The following is a 27,032-nucleotide window of genomic DNA, read 5'->3' as shown; positions in this document are numbered from 1 at the left end:
CATCATAATGTATCAACACTACTAAACAATGAAGAGTGGCTTTGCCATGCTCGGAGCACTCAGAGCAAAGCTGTTGCTTATTGTTTAATGTAACAGACTGAGATCCTATCATTCACATTGCGGATCAGATATCAACAGTTCTTAGTTGCCCATTGTTTGTATTTTATCATCCCAAAGGATTGCACACTATAAGACAAAAGAGGACACAAATGGATTTAGGTGAGAAATAAATGGTTAAAGTGGTGAAAGTGTGGAGGAATCTTTGTTGTGGCGTGTGTATGGTTATTTCACTGGATTTTTTTATAAATGCACTAAAGGACCAAACAAGCTATGGTTACCAGGGAATGCTGACATTGTAGTTCTAGAAGTGCCAAAATACCTGTTCTGATAATCATCATCATCATCAGCAACATCAACATGCATCTTGCACAGGGAAAAACACCTGAAATCGATAAATCTCCATGACAGATGCTTTGCCTTCTACATAAGTAGCAAGTACTTTACATGCCTTTGCTGGAATGCCCCTTCAGTATGTGCTGCCTCTTTAAGTGTAGGGCGTAGTAAGGGCATGATGCACCTGTGCCTGTATAGTGACTTACACTTACACATTCTTTGTGTGCATCTGCAATATGGTAATGCATATTTTAGGCAAAAATTGAATTGTATCAAACTACACATGAACCATAGACCACAAATGAATATGGACTATAATCTTGTAATTTTAGTTTTGTTCTATAACATAATGCATAAATTATTATAACTATAGCACAATTGTAATGAAAGCCAGAACTGCAAGAATGAAAGCCAGAAGTACAAGAATATTAACTATGTTAAGAAAACAAAGCAAAACATTTTTTAGAGGCCACATCACTTCTGGAGTCACCAGCCATCCCTCTGCTAACCTAGGAATTCAGACATGCGAGCAATTCACTGTAAAGAGATAACATTTTAAAACAAATGACAATGAACTATTTTACAAGACAATAGCTGAAACCCCTGTTACAGCAATGTAGATAAGTGGCTCTTGCACTGCAGTATATTACAATAACTATTTCAGAGCAGCATAGCAGACTATGTTGAAGTTGTGGCATAATGATGAAGGACTGTGAAAACAGGATTTACCATGATCAGCGACCAAAATCATATTCACACAGTTATGCAGATTCCTTTGCTTGAGTCCATCCATTAACATCCCCACTGTTCTGTCAGCAAGTAACAATGCATGAATCACCTAATAATAGGAAAATATTTATGATACAAAAAGTAATACATGGTGGTTAAAGTGATAGGTTAAAGAAAAACATACAGCTGTGGCTGAAGAAAAGAGTGTCAGATACAGTGAATGGTAAATCTGTTAGCAGTGAACTAAGAAGAACCATTGAAGGGTTGGAATGGGTGAAGGTTTGTGTTATCCCTAAGCTCTCAGGTGAAATGTCACTTACACAAGTAGCACACTATATGACTGGGACCATGAGCCTGCCCAGTTAGGCATGGCACCATTACAAACATGTTTTTTTCTTTCTTCTTTTTTTCCAAATCAAATTATACCTTTTACTTGTAAACTTATTCCCAGCAAAGCAATCTACATAACAATGATGATGAACGTCACGCCACAAATATAATCCTCGCCATACTTGCTTCTCACCTCTACACCAGCTACAGTAGAGTAACCTATGTAGTTATTATGAGGCCCCGCTATATAGAGATCAGTATGAACCCCTTGTTAAACTGCAATCAGATTCAGCAGCTACAGATTATACAATTAATGTATATGTAGCTTATTTGAAGATGAAGAACCTAATTGTTGAAGTTGTTATCAGTGTGTCTCAGCGCTGTGTATAGTTATAATCTTTCACTGTGGCTGGGAAGAGTAATGTTGATGACTGAGTGGAGCTGGAGGGGGAAACTTGGTGACAGAGAGGCCCAATGAATATGTTGCTCTAAAACACTATTGTCATTGTCAGGGAGGGTTCATACTAAAAAGCGTCCACTTTATGTTTACTGTTTTGAGAGGCATAGATGGAACCAGCATTTGGAGGGCATACTTGTTCTTATAGTGCCAATTGAAGGTCCCAGGGGTTATTCCCAGGTAAGGATGTATTTCTGTGTGTGCCTTTACCATGAGGCCGTACAATAGACAATTACATGGCCCAGAGTGGGTACTGTTATCAAGCAGTGTAAGGACCACCAGTATCAGAGAAGCCGTGAAGTTGGCCTGGTGGCTTACCATGTATTTGCAAATGCATGCAACAAATATCTCTGAATTTCTATTACCATATACTGTAGTTTTCAAGTATTGTTGCAGGTACAATTTAGTGTGCAGGGTGACATCCCTCTTTCTGTGTTTTTTTAGTATGACCCCTCCCTTTCATGCACCTGAAGAGTATTGCCAAATTGTTTTGAGCAGCTTTCACTTTGTTATGACCAGGTTTAATGCAGACTGGAAGTCAGCCAGCCACAGAACCTGTGTTTAAAGGAATATTTTAGCAACCCTATGTTAATAATAATAATAATAATAATAATAATAATAATAATAATAATAATAATGAGACAGTGGAATCAACAGGATTTGGTGAGGAACAAGATGTGGAGTGTTAAGTTGACAACTGTGTCAATCATAACCCCCAGGCAGTGCACATGAGGAACAAGAGGGAGGGCAACACCTTTAACGTAAAGGTAGATGGGAGGAATGAATGGAATCATCAAAAAAATTTTCACTACTTTTAAATAGTAGAGATTAATAATGTTACTAGGGGAGCAGCAGGAACATAAAAACACCAAACATTCAGGATCATATTGATATGGATCATATGGAATGCACTTGATTTCTCCGAAGGATGTCCAAATGGAAGTATTCCATAAATCAACCATATGGCTGGTAATGGGAAAACTCTATACTGTACATTGATGTTTTCTCAGTATCAACGGGTTCAACCATTTTAATGGGTTTCTTAATATAACAATATATATTTAAAGACAATAGAAATAACTGGAATAGATGGATTAGAAAAGTAAATAACTTCTTCATAGGTTAGATATATGTAATAACTTACCCCCTCTTTTGGTTATATGTAGTGCTTTAAAAGTAAGTTCAGTAGGAAAAACACCAATTAATATTCACCATCTGTCTACTGTCTTTCAGCAAAATCTGATATACTATTGGGTCCAGTGTCGGACTGGGACATGAAGGGTCCACAGTGGGAATGCAATGGTAGGGGCCCACTGAAGGGAGGTGGTGCAAAGCTAAAGGGGTCTGGCCAGCCAGGAGTGTGGTTAGCTAGCAGAGGAGCATAAGTAAAATAAAAAAAATAAAAAATAACAATAATAATGCTGAATCTGGTATTCTAGTTATAGTCTAAAACTAGGTAAGTAATAATTTTTATGGCCAGTCTCCAAAAGGCATAGGTTTTAGAAGCTGTAGCTCTAGTAACCTTGGGCTACCTTGGATACAGCTATCAGCATTGTAAAGTCTGAAATGTATGTACGGTGAGGGAAAAACCCATTGTTAGTCCTGTTACATTAAGGTGCCAGCACCTGCTGCACTTTGTGCCAAAGTGCCCACCATATAATGCAGACAGTTGTCACAATTCTCACTATATAATGCTGAGTGTTGCAGTGCCCACCATATACGTAATATAGTGTCCCATATAATGGGACACTATATTATGCAGTGTGCCACAGTGCCCACCGTATAATGCAGTGTGCCACAGTGCCCACCATATAATGCAGTGTTGCAATGTCCACCTTATAATACAGAGAGTGTCGCAGTGGACATGATATAATACAGAGAGCATTAGTGACCCACATATAACACAAATATGAATACACCTTTTACACATGCAATAGTAATACACACCACCCCGACACACACATACAACATTAATACACCACCACAGACAATATTAAAACACAGCATCCCCCAGAAAAAAACGTATCCACCCCTCCCCCCCAAATACCAATCCCCTTAGATAACACTAAAACATTTTTGACACCACCAGTTACACTTACCTGCCCAGAGGGAGGATAGGTCTCTCAGTGATGGATGGACCTGGCTCCTCTGCTCTGTGTTTGTGCACTGCAGTGAGCGCCTCCAGCAGCCTGGGCTCCTCCCCCTGCTGGCTGTGCATGACATCACAGGGGAAAATGGTAGGAACCTCTCTTTACCCGGGAAGTGGGTGGAGCTTGGGCCACCTGTGGGTGGGCAGAGCTTCATTGGCCATGGGCGGGGCTTCAGAAGGCCGGGGTCTGGTACTTCACTTGCCCATTTTGTTAATCAGGCCCTGATGGCAGCGTATCCCCCCGTTTGTGGCCCACTAATCCCCGCCCTCTAACAGAAAGGGGCATGGCCACAATGCCCTGGGGCCCATCGGGGAATTACCCGAATCCCCGGCAGCCCAGTCCGAGCTTGATTGGGTCAAATTTTCTATTTCTGAATAATTTTAGATATGGGTTATTATATCAAATGACTTTTGAAAATATTATGTTATATCCACTGATCCACCCTGATCATTATGCTGCTTTGGATCTTATAATTAATATGACTGTAAATTGTCAACAATATTTGAAAAGTGATTACTATTAATATGAGACTTGCAAGTCTTTAGTAATATATTTCCTTATTGCATATTTGTGTAGTGGAATTACATTTTACTAATCGCCAATACAGTACCTGTGAACAGAGGCTGGTCAAAAAGATTGATAATGGCAGTACATGCACTGCTCTTATGGAGGAATCTAGTAAAGGGTGATTTTGTTTAGCCCTCTAATTATAATATAGATGCATTGGCAAATTTTAGTTTATTTCAAGTGATATACTACATGGTCAAATGCTTTTCCACTTGGTTTATAGATAACCCAATTGCTATTAAGACAGTGTCCCAAGGAGGAGCATTTACTTTGACCTTAGCACCCACTAAGCAGGCATTTTTGAAATTCGACCCCTTAAGGGGGTGAAAAGTGGTAAAATGTTTCCTCTCGACCAAGGTGATTGGGTGACAAAGCAACATGTCCCAAGTGCTGTGTGACTGTAAGCTCATTGTCTGGGTCGAGTGGCAGCTCCCAGAGGTGGGGCTGCAGCGCAGTCGAATATTCAAATAGGGGATCCACACCAACTGCCAGTGATGTTTGGCAGCCTATGGGGTGACAGTTGGTGTGGCTCCCCTATTTGCATATTGGACTGCGCTGCAGCCCCACCTCTGGAGTCACCACTGCTAAGGACTGAACACTTTGACTGGGTTTTTTCATTTGGCTACTTCACTTGCTTTGTTTTTGGATGTTTCATTTTCTCGAACATGGCAATTGAGTTTTTGTGAGGCACGTAGTGGACAACTGGGAGGAGTTCGCCATCATGTCCCAGCATAGCAAGGGGGACGACTACACCAGCTCCGCTGAGTACCTCCTTGACATGTCCCAACCCTTTACTTATGGTGGTTAAGTTAAGTTAAGTTAGGATAAGCATGTAAGTTAAGTTAAGACAGTATAAATGAAATTAAAATATCCTAGGTCTACCTGGGTGAAACCTGATACATCAGCTACTATATAAAAAATATGAGGTTAAATGTATACTTACCCCACCACTAACTGGACCAAATGAATGTCCTGAACTGTCTGGCTCCTCAATGTACAAAGTATAAAAATCTGGCCTAGAAAATGCAAAATTCAGATGTTACAAAGTAGTATTGAAAAATACATACACACTGTTTCCATAGTAGAAGAAAGACAAACCTTTCATTTTTTGGAAGATCTAGCCACTTTAGAACATTTTCTACTCTTTTTTCATAGATTGTAGACCTAAAATAAATATTATTATAATTAAAATTGGTAAATGCAAACTAATTACATCTTCTTGCATTGGATTTTTGTTCAATTTAAATATTTAAGGTGCAATTCAATCTCAATCCTTACACAGTAATTTAGCCCCCGAACTAAGGGCCTGAATCAGACCCGGTCGCAAGCACTGAGCGCTCGCAACCGGGTCGATGGTGGCCCAGAGCGCATGCGCACGACTGAGCCGGGTCCGTCGTGCGCATGCGCAAGACCCGATGTTGAGTGACAGCACGCCCCCTTTGGTGGGCGGGCCAGGGGGGTGGCTGCCCAAACGGAGGCGTTCCCATGAGAACGCCTACCGTTTGGGGCCGGCCCCACTGACATCACAAGTGATGTCAGTGGAGAGATTCCGGCTCTGTTAGAGCCGAAATCTCTCTGGGGCTTGCGATGAACGAGACCCTACCACAAGGGTCTCGTCGCAAGCCCGATGGTCGCTATGGTCTTGACCATCGCTACCATCATCATGGCCGCTCGCTATAGCTGTGGGTGGTCACCCACAGCTATGCGAGCAGTCAGGAGGCCGTTCTAAATAAAAAAAAAAACGGCCCCGATTCAGAGCGACCGGCTCTGAATCAGGGCCTAAGTGCCCAGGAGCTATTCAATTAATTTCACCAGTATTTCCACCCCCTGCCCTGTGCATTGGCCACATACATGCCCACTTCACTACAAGTTGTCACCACCAGTGTGTACTTTCACATGCCCTATATATAAGTGCTTGCTAGTCTGTATGAGATGCATTCACATAAACAAGTCCTTACTGAAATTTACTTATGTGAGAATGCCCCTTCCGCCCATCTGATTGTAAAGGTTGATATTGCAAAAGACCTGGGAGTCTGCATAGGTGCTGCAGCTTAGGCCAGCGTTTTATTGATTATTTGAAAGATACTCTATGAAAATTGGCATATTACTCATAAAGTACACCTTGTAGGAAATCACTGATACTGCAATGCACAGTAGCAGAAGTTTATTTGTACAGACTAATGGTGCATACACACGGTCAGATTTTCCTTCAGATCTGTACAATAAAGATTTAAAAATTCGTTCATATCTGAAGGAAAATCTGACATATCTGACATGTTTGTCAGATGAACGATGAACGATGCGCATTCCCACTTGTCAGATAACGATATCTGACATCTGATGTGTTTGCAGTCAGATTTGGACGATTCCATTCATTTTAATGCAGTCAGAAATCGTTCAATCATTCAAATCATTGGTAAAATCGTTCATCTGACACATCTGATGTGAGTATTTCCATATACCGCCATCTGTACTATAAATCTACCAGCTTTTTATGTAATATTAATCTGCAAAGAATGTGTATTGTACACTATTAACTTTAGACCTAAGCATTTCAGATGTATTTGACAAATATGAGGAATTGTCATATATGAGTAATAAAAACTACTCCTCTTTATTGTTCTGAGAAGCAGCTGACAGGGCATAGGGGTCTATTTACTAAGCCTTGCCTGTGATGGAGTGGCTGTGATGAGGGTGATATGAGGGGCTGTGATGGAGGTGACTGTGATGACGGGGAGTGAGAGGGGCTATGTTGAGGGGCTGTGAAGAGGGGATATGAGGGGCCTGTGATGGAGGGGCTGTGATGAGGGGAATATGGGGGCTGTGATGAGGGAATATAAGGGGAGTGAAAGGGGCTGTGATGAGGGGGGTTGTAATGACTGGGGCTGTGATGAGGGGTGCTGTGAGGGGCTGTGATGAGGGGTGCTGGGCTGTGAGGGGCTCCATGGGGGGGGATGAGTGAGCTAGGATGAAGGTCCATTGAGGGGCGCCAAAATCTATTCTCGCTTACCAAAAAACTTTGGCTCGGACTGGCCCTGCCTTGGATGGAGATAAAGTCGACAGAGGTAAGGTACCAACCAAAATATTATTATTATTATTACATTTTATTTATAGGGCGCCACAAGTGGTCCACAGCGCTGTACATACAGTAAAGGGTACACAGAACATTACATTACATTACAATACAGTAACCAAAATATAAACAGAACACAAGTAACAATTAGCAACACAATTCTCCATACACAGTACAGCTCTGAATGTGAAGGCTGTCATAGAAGTGGTAGAGAAGAAGGTTGTGAGACAGTGGGGAGGAGGACCCTGCTCCTAGGAGTTTACAATCTAAGGGAGAGGGGAGACGGACAGGTGTCATGAGGCATGAGTGTATAGAGGGGGACCTGAGTGCAGGCAGTAAGCAAGGTAGAGATGGCTGAGGCAGGAGGGAGAGCGACCTGGTGACACAGTTATGTGGTAGATGGGTATGCTTTGATGAACAAATGGGTTTTTCAGTGCACGTTTGAAGCTCCACAAGGTCGGGGAGAGCCTGATCGAGCGAGGGAGCTCATTCCAGTGGAGGGGGGCTGCATGGGCAAAATTTTGGATACGAGCATGAGATGAAGTAACCAGGGTGGAGGAGAGGTAACCGTCATTGGCAGACCGGAATGAGCGGGAGGGAGTATGTAAGGAGATGAGGTTGAAGATGTATGGAGCAGTAGAGTTAGATAGGGCCTTGTATGTGAAGGTGAGGAGTTTGAAGAGGATTCTGTAGGGGAATGGGAGCCAGTGCAGGTTTTAGCAGAGGGGAGCAGCAGAAGTGAAACAGCGGGAGAGGAAGATAAGTCTAGCTGCAGCGTTGAGAACAGACTGGAGGGGGCAAGATGGCAATGTAGGAGGCCAGTAAGGAGAAGGTTGCAGTAGTCAAGCCGAGAAATGATTAGTGAATGAATAATCAGTTTGGTAGCATTCTGGGAGAGGAACGGCCTAATGCGAGCGATGATGCGTAGCTGGAACTGATAGGATTGAATTCTCTGTCAACCACAGTAGTTCTCTATCAACCACAATTAGAATTCATCCTAACTTGAAGTTAAATGGAGTATGATAATTATTTGTGTTTGGTTGGGCTTTTGTGCGTGTCAGACTATGGTTATATTTTAGTCTCATGTAAGTTTAAGTAGATAGATATGTTCTGGTATTGGCATCGACATTGAAAGAAAACAATACTTACTGTAAACGGCTTAGTGTCATGATGTAGATAAGAATGTGCCTATAGCTACACACACACACTACCATTTAGTTATGAAATGTCAGAAGCCTGCCATCTATATACCTACTCCTGGGAAGTTATGGATATAGCAAATACATTATATTACATTGCATAGTTATGACAATGCCAAGTTAAGCATTTTCATATATCCTCTTTATTTTTACAATACTTACCCATTATAAAGTTTGTAAAAGGTAGGGTAACTACCATTTATAGGAACATCGGACCCAGGCCAGAAGAATGTGCCAGCTTTCAATCCTTGGTACATAGCAGTCAGCCAGAGCTGTTTAAAATGGAAAACACAAATAAAAAAGGGTGACTTAATGATGTGTATGGGCATGATTCTGAATCTGGCGCAAGTGGAAATGTAGATCGCCAACTGCGCTTGCGCCACACCATGATTGGCACACAGCCAGAGATTGCAAGTGCAGATAGATTGATCCATCCAATGAGGAACAACTCTTTCCCTGAAATGGGCATTTCTTTGTGGTAACTGGGCAGTGATCATGCGATCACACGGAACCGAGCCGTCTCATAAGAGAGTCATGGGAGTGTTGCATAAGCCGACTTCTGTGTTCATTCATAGCATGTAGACAGAGCCGTAACTAGACTTTTTGGTGCCCTGTGCCAGAAAGAGCATTGGCGCCCCCCTCATTTTTCAAAGGGACATAATGCACCCAAAAAAGAGGAATGGCCTCATGGGGAAGGGCCAGGGAACAGATAGGGGAGGCCAGGAGAGATACTGGGGATGAAATAAGAGGAAGCTACAATGAGAATGATAATAAACAGAAATTTGACATGCCCAAACAGCGTCCCCTGATCTATGGTGCCCTGTGCGATGGCACCGGCCGCACTACCCTAGCTACGGCCCTGCATATAGACATAGTTGGGACACCTTCTTCATACAGATCTTTTGCCCCCAGCATGAATTAAGTTCAAGTACCGATACTAATGTTGATGGCTGTGGACAGAAAAACAGTGGACATACAAGCCATCCGCATTCCAATGCATGAATATTCGGCATACGTGAATGGATACTTGCATAAGTTAGCGAGCAGGCTGCTGCGGCCGTACGGAAAAACAGCCACAGGTGCATCCAACTCAGAATCAGACCCTATATGACTAAACAGCAAAAAAAATAATGAAAGAAGGAATAAAAATGTAAAAACTACTAGAAAAATGATGCTGCAGCACCAGTAAGCAGAGCCGTAACTAGGAATTGCCAATATGGCACTCGCAAGGGGCGCTTGTCAAAGGGGGACCCCACCAAGCTCAGTCTGCCAATCCCTAGGGGGCCTGTCTGCTACACCAGGAGCTGCACAGGGGGGTCCTTACTGACCTTTTTGCACTGCTGTTGTTATTAAAAGCAAAGCTCATATTGTTCTGACTATACCCAGCAGAACAGTGTTCAGAGAGAGCAAAAAATAGCATAATATAATCTGTTTCCTAGGTGGAGGGGGCAAGATTAGGTCATTGAGAGATGTGACAAGTGTTTTAAAATATCCCATCTCCCTCCAAAACAATTTTGTGCACAGGACTCCTTGGTGTGGCACTGCCTTCATGTTGCTTCAAACTGATGAACTCCACAAGGTAATGCCTCTACAATCTAACTCAGGTCATGTCATCCTTGTATTCTCTATAGCAGGGGTCTTCAACCTTGGCCCTCCAGCTGCTGTGGAACTACACATCCCAACATGCACTGCCACCTTTTTGATATAACAGCATGCTAAAACTATGGCAGTGCATGCTGGGATGTACAGTTCCACAGCAGCTGGAGGGCCAAGGTAGAAGACCCCTGCTCTATAGTTTGCTCCATGTTTGCATATATCCTAGGCCTCACATCTTGCTCCTCAGTCATCCCCTCTCTTCTGCCCCTTATCCTACTAGATCTCACCGGTACCCCTTCTTTTCCATCCTTCCTGCGCCACACCTCACCCCTCCTGCCACTGTTTCTACACAGTCTCATCCTCCTCATTTTCCCCTATTTAACACTAAGGGCCTGATTCAGACCCGCTCGCAAACGCATTGCGCTCGCAAGAGGGTCGATGGTGGCACAGTGCGCATGCGCGAGCCCCGGAGCAAGAGCAAAAAGCACTCGCTCCGTGGCTCACTACAAAAGGGGCGGTTGTCGACCATCATCCTGGCCGCGCCAAAAGAAAAAAAAAAAAACACCCTGATTCAGAGCGAATCAGGCCCTAAGTCCATTGTCCCACCTCCCTCTTATGTATTTTACACCTCCTTCAATAATATTCCCTAAACGGCACAGATGGCCAAATTATAAGCAAAGATTATTAGATGGATTATGGGGGGGGGTTGGCCTCAAGCCCTTATCTTTGCCAGGTGCGCCCAGACCTCAAGGTACGGCCCTGCCAATAAGCCTTCAATGTAAGCCACAGAAGGAAAACTACCATCATCACATAAGTTGGTTTAAAGACAAATGGTTAGATCCTCAAATCAATGTTTTTATAAGGGTGCACAGTTGGACAAGAGGAGGGTAGGCAGGAAAACAGGAGGATAGAGGGCCCTGCTCTTGAGAGCTAATATTCTAAATGGGAGGGGCTGTCATATGAGAGAGCAACATGGAGTGAGAGTGCAGCTTGATATGGAGTGAGAGTGCAGAGTGTGATGGAGTGAGTGCAGGTGTGTGTTGTGGAATAGTAGGGGATTAATTAGGGGGTGGTAGGAGGTGGACTGCTAGAGTTCTAATGGGGAAATTCTCAATTTCAAAGACATTGAATAGCTGCAAATATTTTAATATCTCCAAGGCCCCTGATCCTCTCCAAGAGCACATGTACATTCTCTGTGAAGCTTCAGTCAGGACTTTAATGCACATGTGTTGGGGCTACGAATACTTAGAAGGTGCCACCCTCTCTGCTATTTCGAGAGTAGAGTAGGGTACAGGTGACTAGACTAGCATTGTTGGGTCCTAACCCAAACTTTGATATGGGACCCAGCAATGGAATGTAAATCTGCAGAAAAATACTATGTTCAGCTATACATTATTAAATCGCTACTCCAATACTAATAATACTCATTTGTTATTGTATTCCACAATTATATGCAGATGTGTCCTCATACATTGTTGCTGCAGTCGCACCAAACAGCCCCTTTCAGCGAGCTAGGTCCCTTACCGTTCTGCTATCGCCAAACATCTTTTTTGCAACTTTTTCACCCAAAAATGCAGCCTAGTCACAATGTGATGAGTCTAAGAACACTGCACTGATTGATATGATATGCGACATCGGAGGTTTTGCAGCGATAAAGTATCGGGCGCGCGGCAGAAAGGTAGGTATCGCAAAAATTCGTGAATTTTCGTGAATTCTTCCTAGGACCTCGCTAAAGATGTCCTGTCATGGGGGATCACTATGGGTACCCCCGTTTTTCCCTTCTGAAGCTAATTAGGGGTTTTAAATAGCTGCGGCAGGTGCTTTTTTGCGTCTGTGAAGAAGTTATGAAGAATAGCACTTAGGTTTTTTTTCCCAAAAAATAACTTTGGCGATCAAATTTGGGCTACATGAAAATGGGTGCAAGCATATTTGTAAGTCCCTAAAGTGCATTTTTTTAATTCTTCAAAAATGCACCTGCCGCTACTTCCCGCAATGAAGAAAACACCTGCCGCAAACTTGGGATTGGGAACCCCTCTGGAATCTATTTCGCTACTTTAGGATTTTGTCCCCCATATTTTTTTATTTACCCCAAAATTCAAGTACATTTTTTGGGGTTTCCCGATTTTTTTTTTTCAACTTTTTTTTGACACAGATTATTTTTAGGGGACACTCCCAGGGGTGCAGGCTATTTTTTTTAAGCCTGCACCCCTAAACCCTAATTCTGCACCTTTTTTCTCCATGTGAAACATGGTGAAAAGTTATCCCCGTTTTATTACAAAGACTTTTCGCATCGGTGAAAAGTCTTTGAAATTGAATACGGGGATAATTAAAACAGGCAAAAATGACGGCTTTTCGCAGCCAAATTGAATACCCCCCTAAGTCGTACACAGATATACAAGTGTTGCATATCACATTAATCAGTGCATTATCCTGGAGCGTCTTCGTTGCATCCCATTGAGACTATGGGGTAAATTTACTAAAGTGAGAGTTTTTAGAAGTGAGTTTTAAAAGTGATGTTGCCCATAGCAACCAATTAGATTCTTCTTAACATTTAACTAGCACCTTCTAGAAGATAATAGCTAGAATCTGATGGGCAACATCACTTTTAAAACCCACTTCTAAAAACTCTCACTTTATTAAATGTACCCCTAAGAGGCATTTTCGGGTGAAAAAGACGCTTGGCACTAGAAGAGTCTCACGGGACCTGGCATCTAGAGCCACATGGTGTATTGAGGCTAGACATATGAGAACACATCTGTAATACTGTATGAAGATAATGGGGTGTGGGTTTACAATTTTGTTTACCCAGTTGCTGTTGTATGACTGTTATTATTACTTATAATTTTGTGATAATGCCTTTTTAAATGGAATACAGTGATAGATTCTACTACCACATATTCCTTACTGCTAATTCACTTTTAAAGACTAACCACAACATACCGGCTGTCCATGCCACCAAGTCTCATTAAATTTCTCATTTCCAGAGAGAGAGAACATCTTGTCCATATAGAAATCATACATATTGTTGTCAATGATGCCACTTGATTCTGGAAACAATCCCTTGAATCAGAAGATAAATTATTTGCATTAAAAATCTACTGTGAAAAATAGCATTTTCATGTAATTCATATATGAATAAAAGGAAGACTATCTGGAATAGTACTTATATTACTTATAAACTAGTTACTTCAGGAGACTACAAACTTTCAAATACCAATCACATGTTATGAGGCATATAGATTTGTTCCTTTAAAATGTATTATTTTTTTTTCATCATAGAAAGAAATAGTAAGAATTAAATACCAAGAAAGGGGAGTTATAATAACTGGACTATACTTTTATATGGTTATTTTATCCCAAAAAAATAGTAAGCTGCATATTTATTATAGCTAACTTGAATAATATACGCAGTCAAATTAAGGTGGAACTACCATGGGTGCATGCACCAATTGCACTCTGAGGCACCCGCAGGACTCTGAGAAGGGCAGAACAGAGTCCCTTCTGAGCCAGGTACACATGCTTGGAAGAGTCACACCCTTTGCTCTTTCAAGAGCACATTGGGGGACTCTGCAGACTACTGTGACCTCACTGGGCCCCTCCTTACCTAGGCTTTGCTATGGGGCCTGGCAATGCACGGTTCTATTTCTACAAATAAAAATCCACAATCTCAAGTTGTTTTTATTTAGTCATTCTGGTTTTCCAGTCTTAGCATGCCTATTTACATTGACTGTCAATAATAGCTGGATAGGATTTGATATGAGTGCATACAAAAGCCTGCCACTGTTTGTATGATTGATATACTGTATATCAGCCAACCAGGAAGGATGACACCACTGGCAGATGTGCACCTGGTCTGCCACGTGTGATGTATCCATATAGAGATCAGTATAATTTATAGTATGTGATATATTTAAAAAGAAACTAAAGTTAAAATATATAATTTTGACATAAACTGAACATTTCCTTAGATGTCAGCAAAGCTATATTTAAGTAGAAAAGTTTTTATTGCATGCATCTAGCAAATAATAATTAGGATCCCAGGACTGTAAGTGCAAAGAGATCCTCAGGTACAATGACAAAAGTAAAGCCTATAAGGAACACAATAGGGTGCAATTAAACAATACCTTTGTTGAATGCAAAACACTGAACATTACCATATTTTGTTGTCCATCTCATATACCAAGTCATTGATCAATAGTACATTATAGCTGCCAAATGTCCCTATTTAAGGGGGTCAGCTTTGTCCAGCAGATAATTAAAGTGGGATTTGGAAAGATCACATGCCCCTGGTGTGCATGAGCCGGAATGGGAGACTGGAGGGAAGGGCAGGGGGGAAATGGGGCAGATCAATGCTTCAAAAGAACTAATCACTCAACTGGGAATGTGGCAAGCACTTGTCTACATACAATCAGTTGGTCACTATCAGTCACAGCAACTATTTCTGTGCACCAGTTTTGATAAATGTCCAAAATGGAAAGCTGTTGAACTTCTGTAAGTACATACAGCACCATATATCCCCAATGGCCGTGGGAATTGTGGGGGGATTAATTCTAGATGCCAGGCACCCAGCAATAAACCAGGATTGGAATTAACATTTGTGCTTAATTATCCTTAGTTATTTATGAATGTCTTAATCTTAATGCATTTTCAATACAACAAAAATCATGAAATTTGACTTACTGTGACTATTGTGTAGTGGTTGGGAAAAGTCTTCGTGGGGTACACTGATCTCATATACTTTGAATGTGTTCCACATTTCTCTACAGTGATTAAGCATATTACTATATAAATATTTACTTTGCATTTAAACATTTGAGATATTCTTATAACTACATCAATTTCTCAAAAAGAAAATACAGTGTTATTTGTAAAATACATCAGAGCTATTTAAAGAAAGCTATTCTACATATTTATCGAACGTATGAATAACTTTGGAAAGCGTTTTGACTCTTTGGAAAGTATATTTGTCATCTTGGAAATGACTGCACCTATCTGTTATTTTCCCTTGCTATGTATGAACAACGTTTTGCAGTTCTGTCAGTGGCTAGTCTCCATTCCTGGAGAAATGAGGCTCAGGGGCTGCGTCGGCCAACACCCGGTCAGGCCGCGGGAAGCAGCCCTCATGAAGTTGCAATCACAAATGAAGAAGGGAGATGACTGACACTTCTCTCTGCATTTGCATCAGAGATGGATGGAATTGCACAACTGCTTGTGTGCGGCTCTGAAAATACATCCATCTCTGAATAAGGCCCATAATGTTGTGGAATAGAAGAAGGCACTGTCCAACAGCTAACATAGGGGGTGATTCAGGCTCCTACGGTATTGCTATCACAGCTGCTAATATTGTAGCAATATTATAGCATCACAGCACTGCGATAGCACTATTATAGCATCACACCTCCTGCATGCATTACTGTTCCTAGCTACGTCCATGGACGCAGCATTGGAACATCTGCATGTTCCTCGCTGGCTGAGTGACCATGGAGTCACTCTAGCCAACTGCCGCAGATACACAAAAGAAGCCAGGAAATCTGTCAGCCGACGGAGATCCTGGCCTCTTCCCTCCCCCTCAACAGCGGCAACACACCTCCGAATTAGGAAACGGAGACCATCGCCATCCCCTGCCCACTGAAAAACAGAAGCAGACTGTCCATCACTGACAGTCTGCTGCCACTCTGCGTGCGGGATCATATGACGGTGCAGAGGAAGCACAATGGGAGATGTGCTCTAACCATTGGGTTAGCAGTTAGCACACATCTCTGAATCAGCCCCATAATCAGTAGAGTGACATGTTCTGGCAGCAGCAGATCTGGAATTGAATCTGTACAGCACTTCCCTCCATTCAGAATGTCGACTAGCTGTCTTAGGAGTTGACTTATTAGGATGTACAAGATCATTTTCCGTTGCCATACCATGGCAAAATCATAAATGTTTGCAGTAAAAGTAGAGAAATGTTATCTGCTTTCATACATACCAATGTTCAGTGTAAGTGTCAAATACCACCAGTTATAGCACATTTGACACTTACCACCACTACTTACTTCACTCCCTATATTATGTTCTATTATCTTTTACATATGTGAAATTCATCTTTCAAAGAACTATATAAGAGTTTTAAGGAAAGTATTGTTTCATTATCTTATTCAATTTAAGTGTTTTCCCCACACAATTTTTATTTTTAAACCCTGGTCAGTAAAAATCTATAGTGTTGAGAGAAGAACAAAGTAAAAAATGTATTACTAAGTAAATAAACTGAGCAGGCTGCACTGGAAAATATGTGGAAATTCTTCATGGCAAAAATTAAGTGGAGGGGACTGGATTTAAATAGGGAGCAAGAAGGTGGAGCAAGAAGGACAGGAATAGCTGAGTACCAGTTATAATGAACAGGACATACAGTACAGCTGTAGTACAGTAGGAGCTATCCAATAGCTTCGATAACTCAGTATAACTATGGACTCTGGGCCTGATTCAGAGCCGGACACTCTGACCAGAGCGCTCGCTCTGAATCAGAGCCCTCCTCCATTAAAATGGAGCGTCCTCCTGGACGCTCGTATAGCTGTGGGTGACCACCCACAGCATATACGAGCGTCCAAAAAGATGGTCGCGATGGTCTTGACCATCGCGACCATCGGACTTGCGACGGAAACCCTGCGGTAAGGTTTCCCAGCCACAAGCCCTGGAGTGATTTTGGCTCTATCAGAGCCAAAATCACTCCCACTGACATCACTAGTGATGTCAGTGGGGCCGGCTTCAGACGGCAGGCGTTCCCATGGGAACGCCTCCGTCTGGCAGGCACGCCCCCTGCACGCCCACCAAAGGGGGCGTGCTGTCAGTCACCATCGACAGCACGCCCCCTTTGGTGCGAGACCCAGAGCGACAGCTTGGCTGTCGCAGTCCGGGTCTCGGGCATGCGCACGACGGAGCTCCCTCCGTCGTGCGCATGCGCAGTGGGGAACATCGACCCACTTGCGAGCGTACTGCCGCTTGCGAGTGGGTCTGAATGACCCCCTCTGGCAGCAGCATCCTTGAGATTGAAGCGTTTAATTCTAGATCTGACATGAACATATGCATATCCATTCTGTCATTATATGTGGATTGTTCTTTGTTTACCGGACTCAGGGCCTGATTCAGACCCGCTTGCAAGCGGGTCGATGGTGGCCCAGTGCGCACGCATGGCGTGCGCAACGCATGTGCGCGAACCCCGTAGCGAGTGAGAACTTCACTCGCTCCGGAGCTCACAGCAAAACCGGGCGGCTGTCGATGTTGATCGACAGCTCGCCCCGTTTTGTAGGCGGGTAGGGGGGGTGGCTTAACAAATGGAGCTGTTCCCGAAGGAACGCCTGCCGTTTGTGGACGTCCCTACTGACATCACTCGTGATGTCAGTAGTGGACTTCCGGCTCTATTAGAGCTGGAAGTCCACTTGGCATTGCGAGTGCTAAGACCCTACCTTAGGTTCTCCTCGCAATGCCGATGGTAACGATAATCGCGACCATCTCCTGCCTGCTCACACTAGCTGTGGGTGGACACCCACAGCTTAGCGAGCAGACAAGAAAAAAAAAAAAAAAAACTCCCCGCCCTGATTCAGAGCGTGCGCTCGCAAATAGCAAGCGGCTCTGAATCAGGCCCTCAAATTCTTCCTTATATCTTCATTATAATAATTAGTACACTAATCTGTCACTCACAGATGTAACAAAAACAGTGAGCAAAAATCTAAACTAATAACATACAACTTTTCACTTTACCATTAGATATATTACAAAGTCAGACTATAGTGATTCAAGAAAAGTTCTTTATGTAAGAATATATATATATATATATATATATATATATACACACACACACACACACACACAAGTCCACGATCCGGCACTCTGTAGGAGAATAAAGCAGCTGCGCCGGGTGCCTTTCCACAGTAAACCCACTGAGTGTAGTAGCTGAAATATAAAATCCCAAAGGAGGCACTCCGGACTCGTATAAAAAAACGACAGTAGATGCGGCATACAGTGCAACGTTTCAACGCCTTTATTGGCGTTTTTGTCAAGCCAAATATAAAGTGAAATGACTTACCCAACTTTAAATAACAAGCAACACACCAGCGTGGTCGGCGCCACTAACTGCATCCGGTACCAAACACCGCGATTGCCGGAAGTGACATCGAAACCCCAATGTTACCATGGTGATATACAAACAACAATAAACATATAGGAAGTACAATTAAAAACTACTAGAGATACAGCGTGCAAATCATAAAAAACAACATCAAGTTTTACAATAGCTAACATAGTGATGCTGTATATGGAAATCTGTAGAGCGCAGGACTTAGTTGTCTAAACAGGCTACACACCGATAGCTACATGGAGTCCTAAGCCAGATGGTAGCTATAAAAGAACGCTACCCCAAACCAACCTGTCACATGCATAGATTAATATTAACGAGCTAATCAGCAATAAGCGACTAGAGATAATACAGCAATGTGTCAAACTGATACAATGCTAACTGGAAGAAAGCTAAACCACATGTAAACTGTCAAAAATAGCCTAACCAAAGCATTGTAGCCCTAGGGTTTCGTTAAGACCCAGAGGGGATAATAATCTATTTTAATAATCCGTGTTTCAACCTGCAGTAATTTGCGTGCATGGTCACCTCCTCTAACTAGCGGGGGCACATGATCGATAATTCTATACTTGAGCGAAGCCAGATTATGTTTTGCAAAGGCGAAATGCCTGGCCACCAGCTGTTCACTTGTGCCCGTCAATAAGGCAGCTCGGATGGCGAGCGATGTTGCGCCATGCGTTCCCTCAATGTGCATTCTGTTTTTCCAATATATACTTTGGAGCAAGGACAGGTAATAGCATAAATAATGAACCTACTGGTACATGTCAAATGATGCCTAATATTATACTTTACACCTGTATAAGGGTGCCAAAACACAGAACCCACTTGTAATGACCTGCACGTAATGCAATTGGGGCATCTAAAACATCGAAATTTGGGTGAACCCAAAAAGGAAGTTTTAGGTTTTGCATTCCTCATGCTGCTGGTGTAAAGGCTACCAAGAGATTGATTACCAACAATCCCTTGTATAAGGGACCGGGTATTGAACTGCTTCTGGAGTTGCTAAATCTAGTGTTGACGCGTAACTGTTTTATGTATGATGGATCTTTCTATTTGCAACTATCGGGGTGTGCGATCGGGTCGAATGTGGCCCCATCGTACGCATCGTACGCCAATGCGTATATGTTCTCTGTTGAGCAGGACATTTGAGCAGGACGTTGAAACATTGCACTGTATGCCGCATCTACTGTCGTTTTTTTATACGAGTCCGGAGTGCCTCCTTTGGGATATATATACATAGATATATATATATACATATACATATACACACGTATGTATGTATATATATATATATATATATATATATATATATATTATATACACACAATAAAGAACATGAAAGTTACACCAGATACAATTTCTAAAACAGCATAGTAGACAAATAAAAAAATTAAAAAGATAGAAAAATGCACCTAACATTACATGATTTGCTTAAAAACTAAAGAAACAAACATATTTTTCCATTGGATACTTTTAAATATATTTGATCCAATCTCATTCCCCTCTTCCCTTCTTTACATTGCCCCCTGTCACAGCATTTGGGGGGTGATGTGGGCGTGGTCAGAGAAATGCAGGTGTGCCTGTCCGTTTAAATGCTGTTGAATGGGCGTGCATAAATTAGCCACTGCGATGGCATATGCAGCTTGTGTACTCACTGCATGCAACGAGGTTAGCAATTTCTGAGTAAGGTCAGACCTGCTGTAATTCTATGTGAGGGGCCGATGTTATTCAATGTTACTGATGTATATGCAGGACTGCAAGGTATTATGGATGTGAGATAGCGGTAGTGGGCGTCTCTATGCTGGCTGTGCGACGGCTTTGTGATTGCATTCATTAGCATATTTTTGCAGCAGACCTCTGTGCGTAATCGCAGCTGCAGTCACACTAGAGATCCGTAGTGAATCAGACCCCTAGTTCAGACCTCTTAAAAACTGTTACATTTACAATTGACCTACAGTAGATCAATGAAAACAAAACTTCCTCATCCTTTAAAGAAAAACACTTAGAAAACAAAAGTACTGTAGCATGCCGTGAGCGGTCTACAAATGACTAGTATCAGTTTATTTTGGCAAACATGCATCACAGTGTTGCTAATTTGCTATAGTTATCCGGATTCTTCCACAATTAAGGAAGTACAGCATGAAGAACAAACAATAAGCATTTGGTATTCTGTAACTTTATCCTTTCAAAGACAATAGAAATAGGCAGAGAAAATACTCACGCAGTTGTTTTATGTTTGGCATTAAATCACCCCATGTCTGCAAGTACTCTGCTCGAAATCCATCCAGTGAAAATAGGATGACCGGTGGGAGATCAAATCTATGCATAAATATTAAGAGAAACATACATTTGTCTGAGTTTGTATGTGATGTAAATGACAGTAATGGAGCATACACACGGTCAGATTTGTCAGACTTGTCATATTTGTCAGATGAACGATTGAACGATTTGAACGATTTTACCAAAGTTTTGAACGATTTGAACGATTGAACGATTTTTGACTGCATTAAAATGAATGGAATCGTCCAAGTCTGACTGCAAACACATCAGATGTCAGATATCGTTATCTGACAAACAGGAACGCGCATCGTTGATCGTCCATCGTTCAAGCATGTCAGATATGTCAGATTTTCCTTCAGATATGAACGACTGAACGATTATTAAATCGTTATCGTTCATATATGAAGGAAAAATCTGACCGTGTGTATGCACCATAAAGCTGGTGAGGCTTCTCATTTGTGCATCCTCTCACATCCTCCTCCAAAGAGTCAAACAGCCCCAATTGTCAGAGATGTATGTGAGATTGCCACAGAGGCCCGAGAATAAGAGTAAAGCTGGGTACACACCATACAACTGCACAGCACTCTGGGCGATGTCCCAGTCAACTGGTCCTTCGAGCCACCCCTGATCATTACTAGTTAAAGAGGGCAATCCAAGGTAGGATGTGTGCCAAAGCACGTGACACACAAAATCCTGGAGTGTTCTCTGTGGCCTTATCTATACTGTTGCTGCCAATTCTCTAGTAAATTATGTGAAATATTGAGATGGGATTTCAATCCCCATTGAGGGATAAATGTGTACATAGTTATTTGTATAGAAATACAGTAGTTTCTATGAGGGTAGATGCTATTAAGTCTGTTTTTATAACCCATCATTCAGTACAGTTGCCATTGTTATTATATTTTCCTAAACATCTCCTGTCAATCTTTTTGAAGTGTGACAATAATCCTATCACAGGGGCATAACCATGACCAGAAAGAATAAAAATATGGCAGACCAGGCAAAGAGGTAACTGGCACAGGATGCAGTTGACATCCCGACAGTCAGGATACCGACAGTCACAATTCCGGCAACGGCATCCCGGCTGTCAGAATACCGACAGATTGCAGAGGTATCTATTAGGGTTAGGGGGAGGCTTAAGGTTAGGGGGAGGATTAATGTTAGGCACAAGGGGAAGGGTTAGGCTGCGGGATGGAAGGGTTAGGGTTAGGCTGCGGAAGTGGAGGGTTAGGGTTAGGCTACAGGAGGGAAGGGTTAGGTTTCGGGACGGGAGGGTTTGGGTTAGGGTTAGGCTGCGGGACGGGGGGGTTAGGGTTAGGCTGCGGGACGGAAGGGTTAGGGTTAGGCTGTAGGAGGGGTGGGTTAGAGTTAGTCTGTGGGCAGGGTGGGTTAGGGTTAGGCTGCTGGAGGGGTGGGTTAGGGACTAAGTGGCAGGTTTGGATAAGGGTTTTAATACACACCTAAATCTGTTGGGATTCTGACTGTTGGGATGCCACTGTCGGTATTCTGACCATCAGCATCCTGAACGTCAGGATCCCGTACCCAACCCACTGGCACAACCCCTTAATTAGCTAAAAGCCTCCACATAGGTATAACACAAAACAATGTTTAGCATATACTGTACATTACCCTGTACTAGGCATAATTCATTATATTTAATATTGAGATTACATTTAATGACTGACTTTCATTTGGAAAAATAATATTGAGATTTTTGGAGTTGGTATTGTAGATGTTTTGACTTTTAAAAGTTTAACAATCCAGTTTATATTTCACTCTATGACAATACACATTAACAAAAGCTTGAAAATCAAATTGTTGTCTATTACTTCTTGAGAAATTACTAATACTGTATATTCAAGAACCAGAAGAAGAAATGAAATGTCACGTGTGGTGCACTGTGTATATTAAAACATAACTTTTATTAATTATTAGTTAATACCCAAATATGGTCAGAGAATAGTGAAAAATGTATTTAAAACTAAAAAGATGTGTCACAAAAGAAAGAAATTTGATTTTTAAAAAGAATTAAGACACATGTCCTTTCCCTTCTAATGTCTCAATAATAAATTATCTGGCATTTGATTAATGAATTTCGTCTGAGTAAATATCTCACATGTGTATTGTGGTTATACCATATAGATTCTCATATCACACAATTATCCACAAACTTGTGTTATCTTTACTAATAATTTTTTTACTTCTTGAAATCCAACCAGTAAATGAGCGTGTTTGTGTCTTATGTATAAACACCAGAAATCTGCGGCTGTTGAATCAGGTGTTTCCATACAGGGATCACTGGAGATACCTTGAAATATCTACCTAAATGGTTATATGGCTCTAATGCTGAAATGTGTATTCATATATTTCAGTAAAGTATGTTCTATTCTTTACACATCCAGCTAATGTCATATCACCAATAGGCAGTTCTCACAATTCGCTCATTTAATCAAGGTGAGTAACACTATCACTAAGGGGCATATGTATCAAAGCTTGATGTGAGATAAAATTGTGAGATTTATATCACCAACCAATCAGCTTCTAACTTACATTTTGCAGGCTGTGTTTAAGAAATGATAGTTTGGAGCTGATTGGTTGGTGATTATATATTTCATCTCACATCAAGCTTTGATACACATGCCCCTTTATGTCTAGCATTATACCCCATGTAATTCCTTAATAATCGGAGGAAACATCCAAAGACAAAGCTTGACAAAGTTTGAGAGTGAAACGCCATGTCGGTTAGCGGCGCATGTTATCCTAACCCCATGTCCTGAAATACTGATTATATTGAAGTGATGTTTGTGTGCGTAACTCTGAGATAAGGACTGAGAATGTACTTATCTGCATCCACGAGTACAGAAATAACGCTGCTACTGATATAGTCAATGAATAATTTACATATCTCCCAGAAACATTTGCGAATAGGAAATGATTCATTAATTGTTATTTTGTGTTAATTTGGGTTGTTAAAGAGATCCAAGAATCATGTTTTTGGATGTTTCCTCCGATTATTAAGGAATTACATGGGGTATAATGCTAGACATAAAGGGGCATATGTATCAAAGCTTGATGTGAGATAAAATTGTGAAATATATATCACCAACCAATCAGCTCCAAACTATCATTTCTTAAACACAAACTGCAAATTGTAAGTTAGAAGCCGATTGGTTGGTGATATATATGTCACAATTTTATCTTACATCAATCTTTGATACATATGCCCCTTAGTGATAGTGTTACTCACCTTGATTATATGAGCAAATTGTGTGAGCTACCTATTGGTGATATGACATTAACTGGATGTGCAAAGAATAGAACATACTTTATTGAATTACATGAATACACATTTCAGCATTAGTGCCATATAGGTAGATATTTCAAGGTATTTCCAGTGATCCCTGTATAGAAACACCTAATTCAACAGCAGCAGATTTCTGATGTGTATACGGTATGCAGTCGGGAAGCCGGCAGACTTAATCCCGACAGCCAGCTTCCCGACTGCTTAATCCTGGCGAGGGTTAAATGACAGGCGTCTAAATCTAGACACCTGTCATTTTACCGACGCCGGGAGCCCGGCATCCCGATCGAAGTGATGTCGGGCACCGAGCGCGGACAGCTGCGGGGGGGGAGGGATAGGTTTAGAGCTCCCGGGGGGACTTAGGGTTAGGCACCTCCCCGGGAGGTTAGGGTTAGGCTAGGGGGAGGGAGGGTTAGGGTTAGGCACCCCCGGGAGGGACTTAGGGTTAGGCACCCCCCGGGGGACTTAGGTTTAGGCGGCGGGGAAGGGGGGGTTAGGTTTAGGCACTTAGAGGGGGATTAGAGTTTGGCACTGGGGGGGAAGGTTAGGGTTAGGCACCCCATCTTTTTAGTTTTAAATACATTTTTCGCTATTCTCTGACCATATTTGGGTATTAATTAGTAATCAATAAAGTTATGTTTTAACATACACAGTGCACCACACGTGACATTTCATTTCTTCTTCTGTTCTTGTATAACATGAAATTTGTCCGTGGTAGCACCCCTCGATTGTAATTTTTGACTTTCTGAACATACAATATGAGGGTCTGAATTCTCAATTTTGAGAAGTAACATATAAATTCTTGTGTGACTGTAAATGCTCTATTAATACTGTATATTGAAATATTGATGACACTGTAATGAAAACATACCATACACTTTCATAACAATAGTCATTGTGCACATATTACATACAAGGAAGAAAGTGATTTAACATGTAAAATACAAAACATGATGAAAGAAAAGAAGATTGGTAATATAATATTATGTCTATGCTGTAAAAGGGTGTTTACGTCCCTAAGTATTACTAAGCTAATTCTTCCATCCATCCATCCCTTACCCTTCAGGGCATTGGTGAGTTGCGCTGTTGTCACATGTTCCTTCTGCCCAGGAAGCTTCTCCTACAAACCAAACACATAAATTAAATGCATTATGAAACAAGGAAATGACAAGAGCAAACAGTTTTGGTATACATAGAACTATTTCTCTTTGTCATATAACAAATAACCTAATACAATAGCCAACCATGTGAAATATAGTCACCATATTTGTTATCAGAAGTGTCTATATACAAATTCTACTGTTATTGTACCCACACGTGGAGCAGAGTTTCTAAAACCTCATCAATAAAACATGTCTGGTAGGATTGTCCCAACAACCTGATATATATCTTCCTGTGAGGAGATTCTAAATACATGCACTGTTAGTGAGGCCGCAGGGCAGGTTTGAGAATTACTGTCATTTGGCACATTCAACATCGTTTATGCATTCACAGTGCGGCGAATGCAGCAAGTTCACCAAATTAGAGATAACTGACTTCTATAGTAACACAATGGGGCTGACGCAGAGATGAACGCAAATTTGGCAAAAACATCATAAGTGCTCTGGAATCATGCATATGCAAGTATGAGTAATACAGAGTCATAAGCAACCCAAGCCTCATCTACACTTGTGGCTGACAGGGAGTAACTGGGGGGTGACGGGACATCTGTACACGCTGGGGCTGATGACTGGTGAGTTTGCGCATATGTAGAAGTGAATTCATGCATCTTTATGTATGTCCATCCTATTCTGAGTCAGACCAAACTTAGCCAGATCTGTCTAATCATGATATTGGGCATTTTGATGTGTGAACTGGGCAGTGATAAAGCAATAGTACGTGACCGGCCTGACTTGTGGGAGTCATGGGAGTGTTGTGTACAGAACAGCGGGCTATGCAGAGAGCTGTGCATATGTGCAATTATGCCTATTGTGAGATGGATCTTTTGTACCAAGGATAGCGCTTGAACAAATGTGCACAGATTGGTGCAGTTGCAGTAATGTGTACAAGTCTACATACACTATATATGCATTTATTTCCATGGACTTAGTCAGCTTTGAATTAACCCCAATGTCACACTGACACTTTCTAATAGCTTGACATAAGAAAAATGCTCCTTGCTTTATTTTTGGTGGAAGAGACATCACGTTCACTATATAGAAACACATAGGAGTCAATTCAAATAGACGCGAGTAAGTGCAAATATCTTAAATTGACCTTGGCCAGTGTTCAGCAAGTGATTCCTTAGTGGGGCACTCTTTTATAATTGATTAATTGATATTAATAATATTAGAAATTTAACATAATTAAAACATAACTTTTAATAGATTCCTCTTTAAAAGAAATTGGGGATAGTTTGGCTCTGATTACAAAAATCTGACAGTCACCCATTTATAAACAGTATAAAATCATAAATACCAGATCAAACATAAGTAATTGGGTATATACTAATTACCCTGTAATGACCATATTTTATCATAAATAATGTATCTCCTAATGGATATACAGGCAGGTTTAAGCAGGTATTGAAATTCACTCCCTTCCTCCAGTGACCTCCAAAACAATCTATCTCCTAATAGATAGAAAAGCAGATAGAGCAGGTAGTAAAGTTCGCTATCTTTCTACAGTGATACCTTTCTACATTAACCCTTTAAATTTGCTTCTAATATGTACATCAGTCATAATAATGAATCATATGTATACACAGAATAATGCTCTTTATTGGTTAATGGAAATTTGCAAATATAATCCATTCATAGGGACAAATATGATATTGGTATACTAATATCGCATGGGAGATGG

At 41.5% G+C, this 27,032-nt stretch overlaps 1 protein-coding gene across 1 annotated transcript in view; it reads right to left on the bottom strand.

The window, feature by feature from the left end:
- Nucleotides 1–27,032, bottom strand: part of ENPP3 (ectonucleotide pyrophosphatase/phosphodiesterase 3) — a 236,545-nt gene that overhangs the window by 120,478 nt on the left and 89,035 nt on the right. The window contains exons 5-12 of the mRNA XM_088443058.1: nucleotides 25,251–25,311; nucleotides 20,832–20,929; nucleotides 15,175–15,254; nucleotides 13,435–13,554; nucleotides 9,061–9,170; nucleotides 5,725–5,790; nucleotides 5,570–5,642; nucleotides 1,123–1,231 (exon numbers count right to left, since the gene is read on the bottom strand). Of these exons, the coding sequence (XP_088299184.1) occupies nucleotides 1,123–1,231; nucleotides 5,570–5,642; nucleotides 5,725–5,790; nucleotides 9,061–9,170; nucleotides 13,435–13,554; nucleotides 15,175–15,254; nucleotides 20,832–20,929; nucleotides 25,251–25,311 (717 nt within the window). The remainder of the gene's footprint in view (nucleotides 1–1,122; nucleotides 1,232–5,569; nucleotides 5,643–5,724; nucleotides 5,791–9,060; nucleotides 9,171–13,434; nucleotides 13,555–15,174; nucleotides 15,255–20,831; nucleotides 20,930–25,250; nucleotides 25,312–27,032) is intronic.

Source organism: Taudactylus pleione, unplaced genomic scaffold, assembly GCF_031769625.1.
Source record: "Taudactylus pleione unplaced genomic scaffold, aTauple2 ptg000326l, whole genome shotgun sequence".
NCBI lineage: Eukaryota > Metazoa > Chordata > Amphibia > Anura > Myobatrachidae > Taudactylus > Taudactylus pleione.
This window is presented reverse-complemented; position numbering and strand designations above follow the sequence as displayed.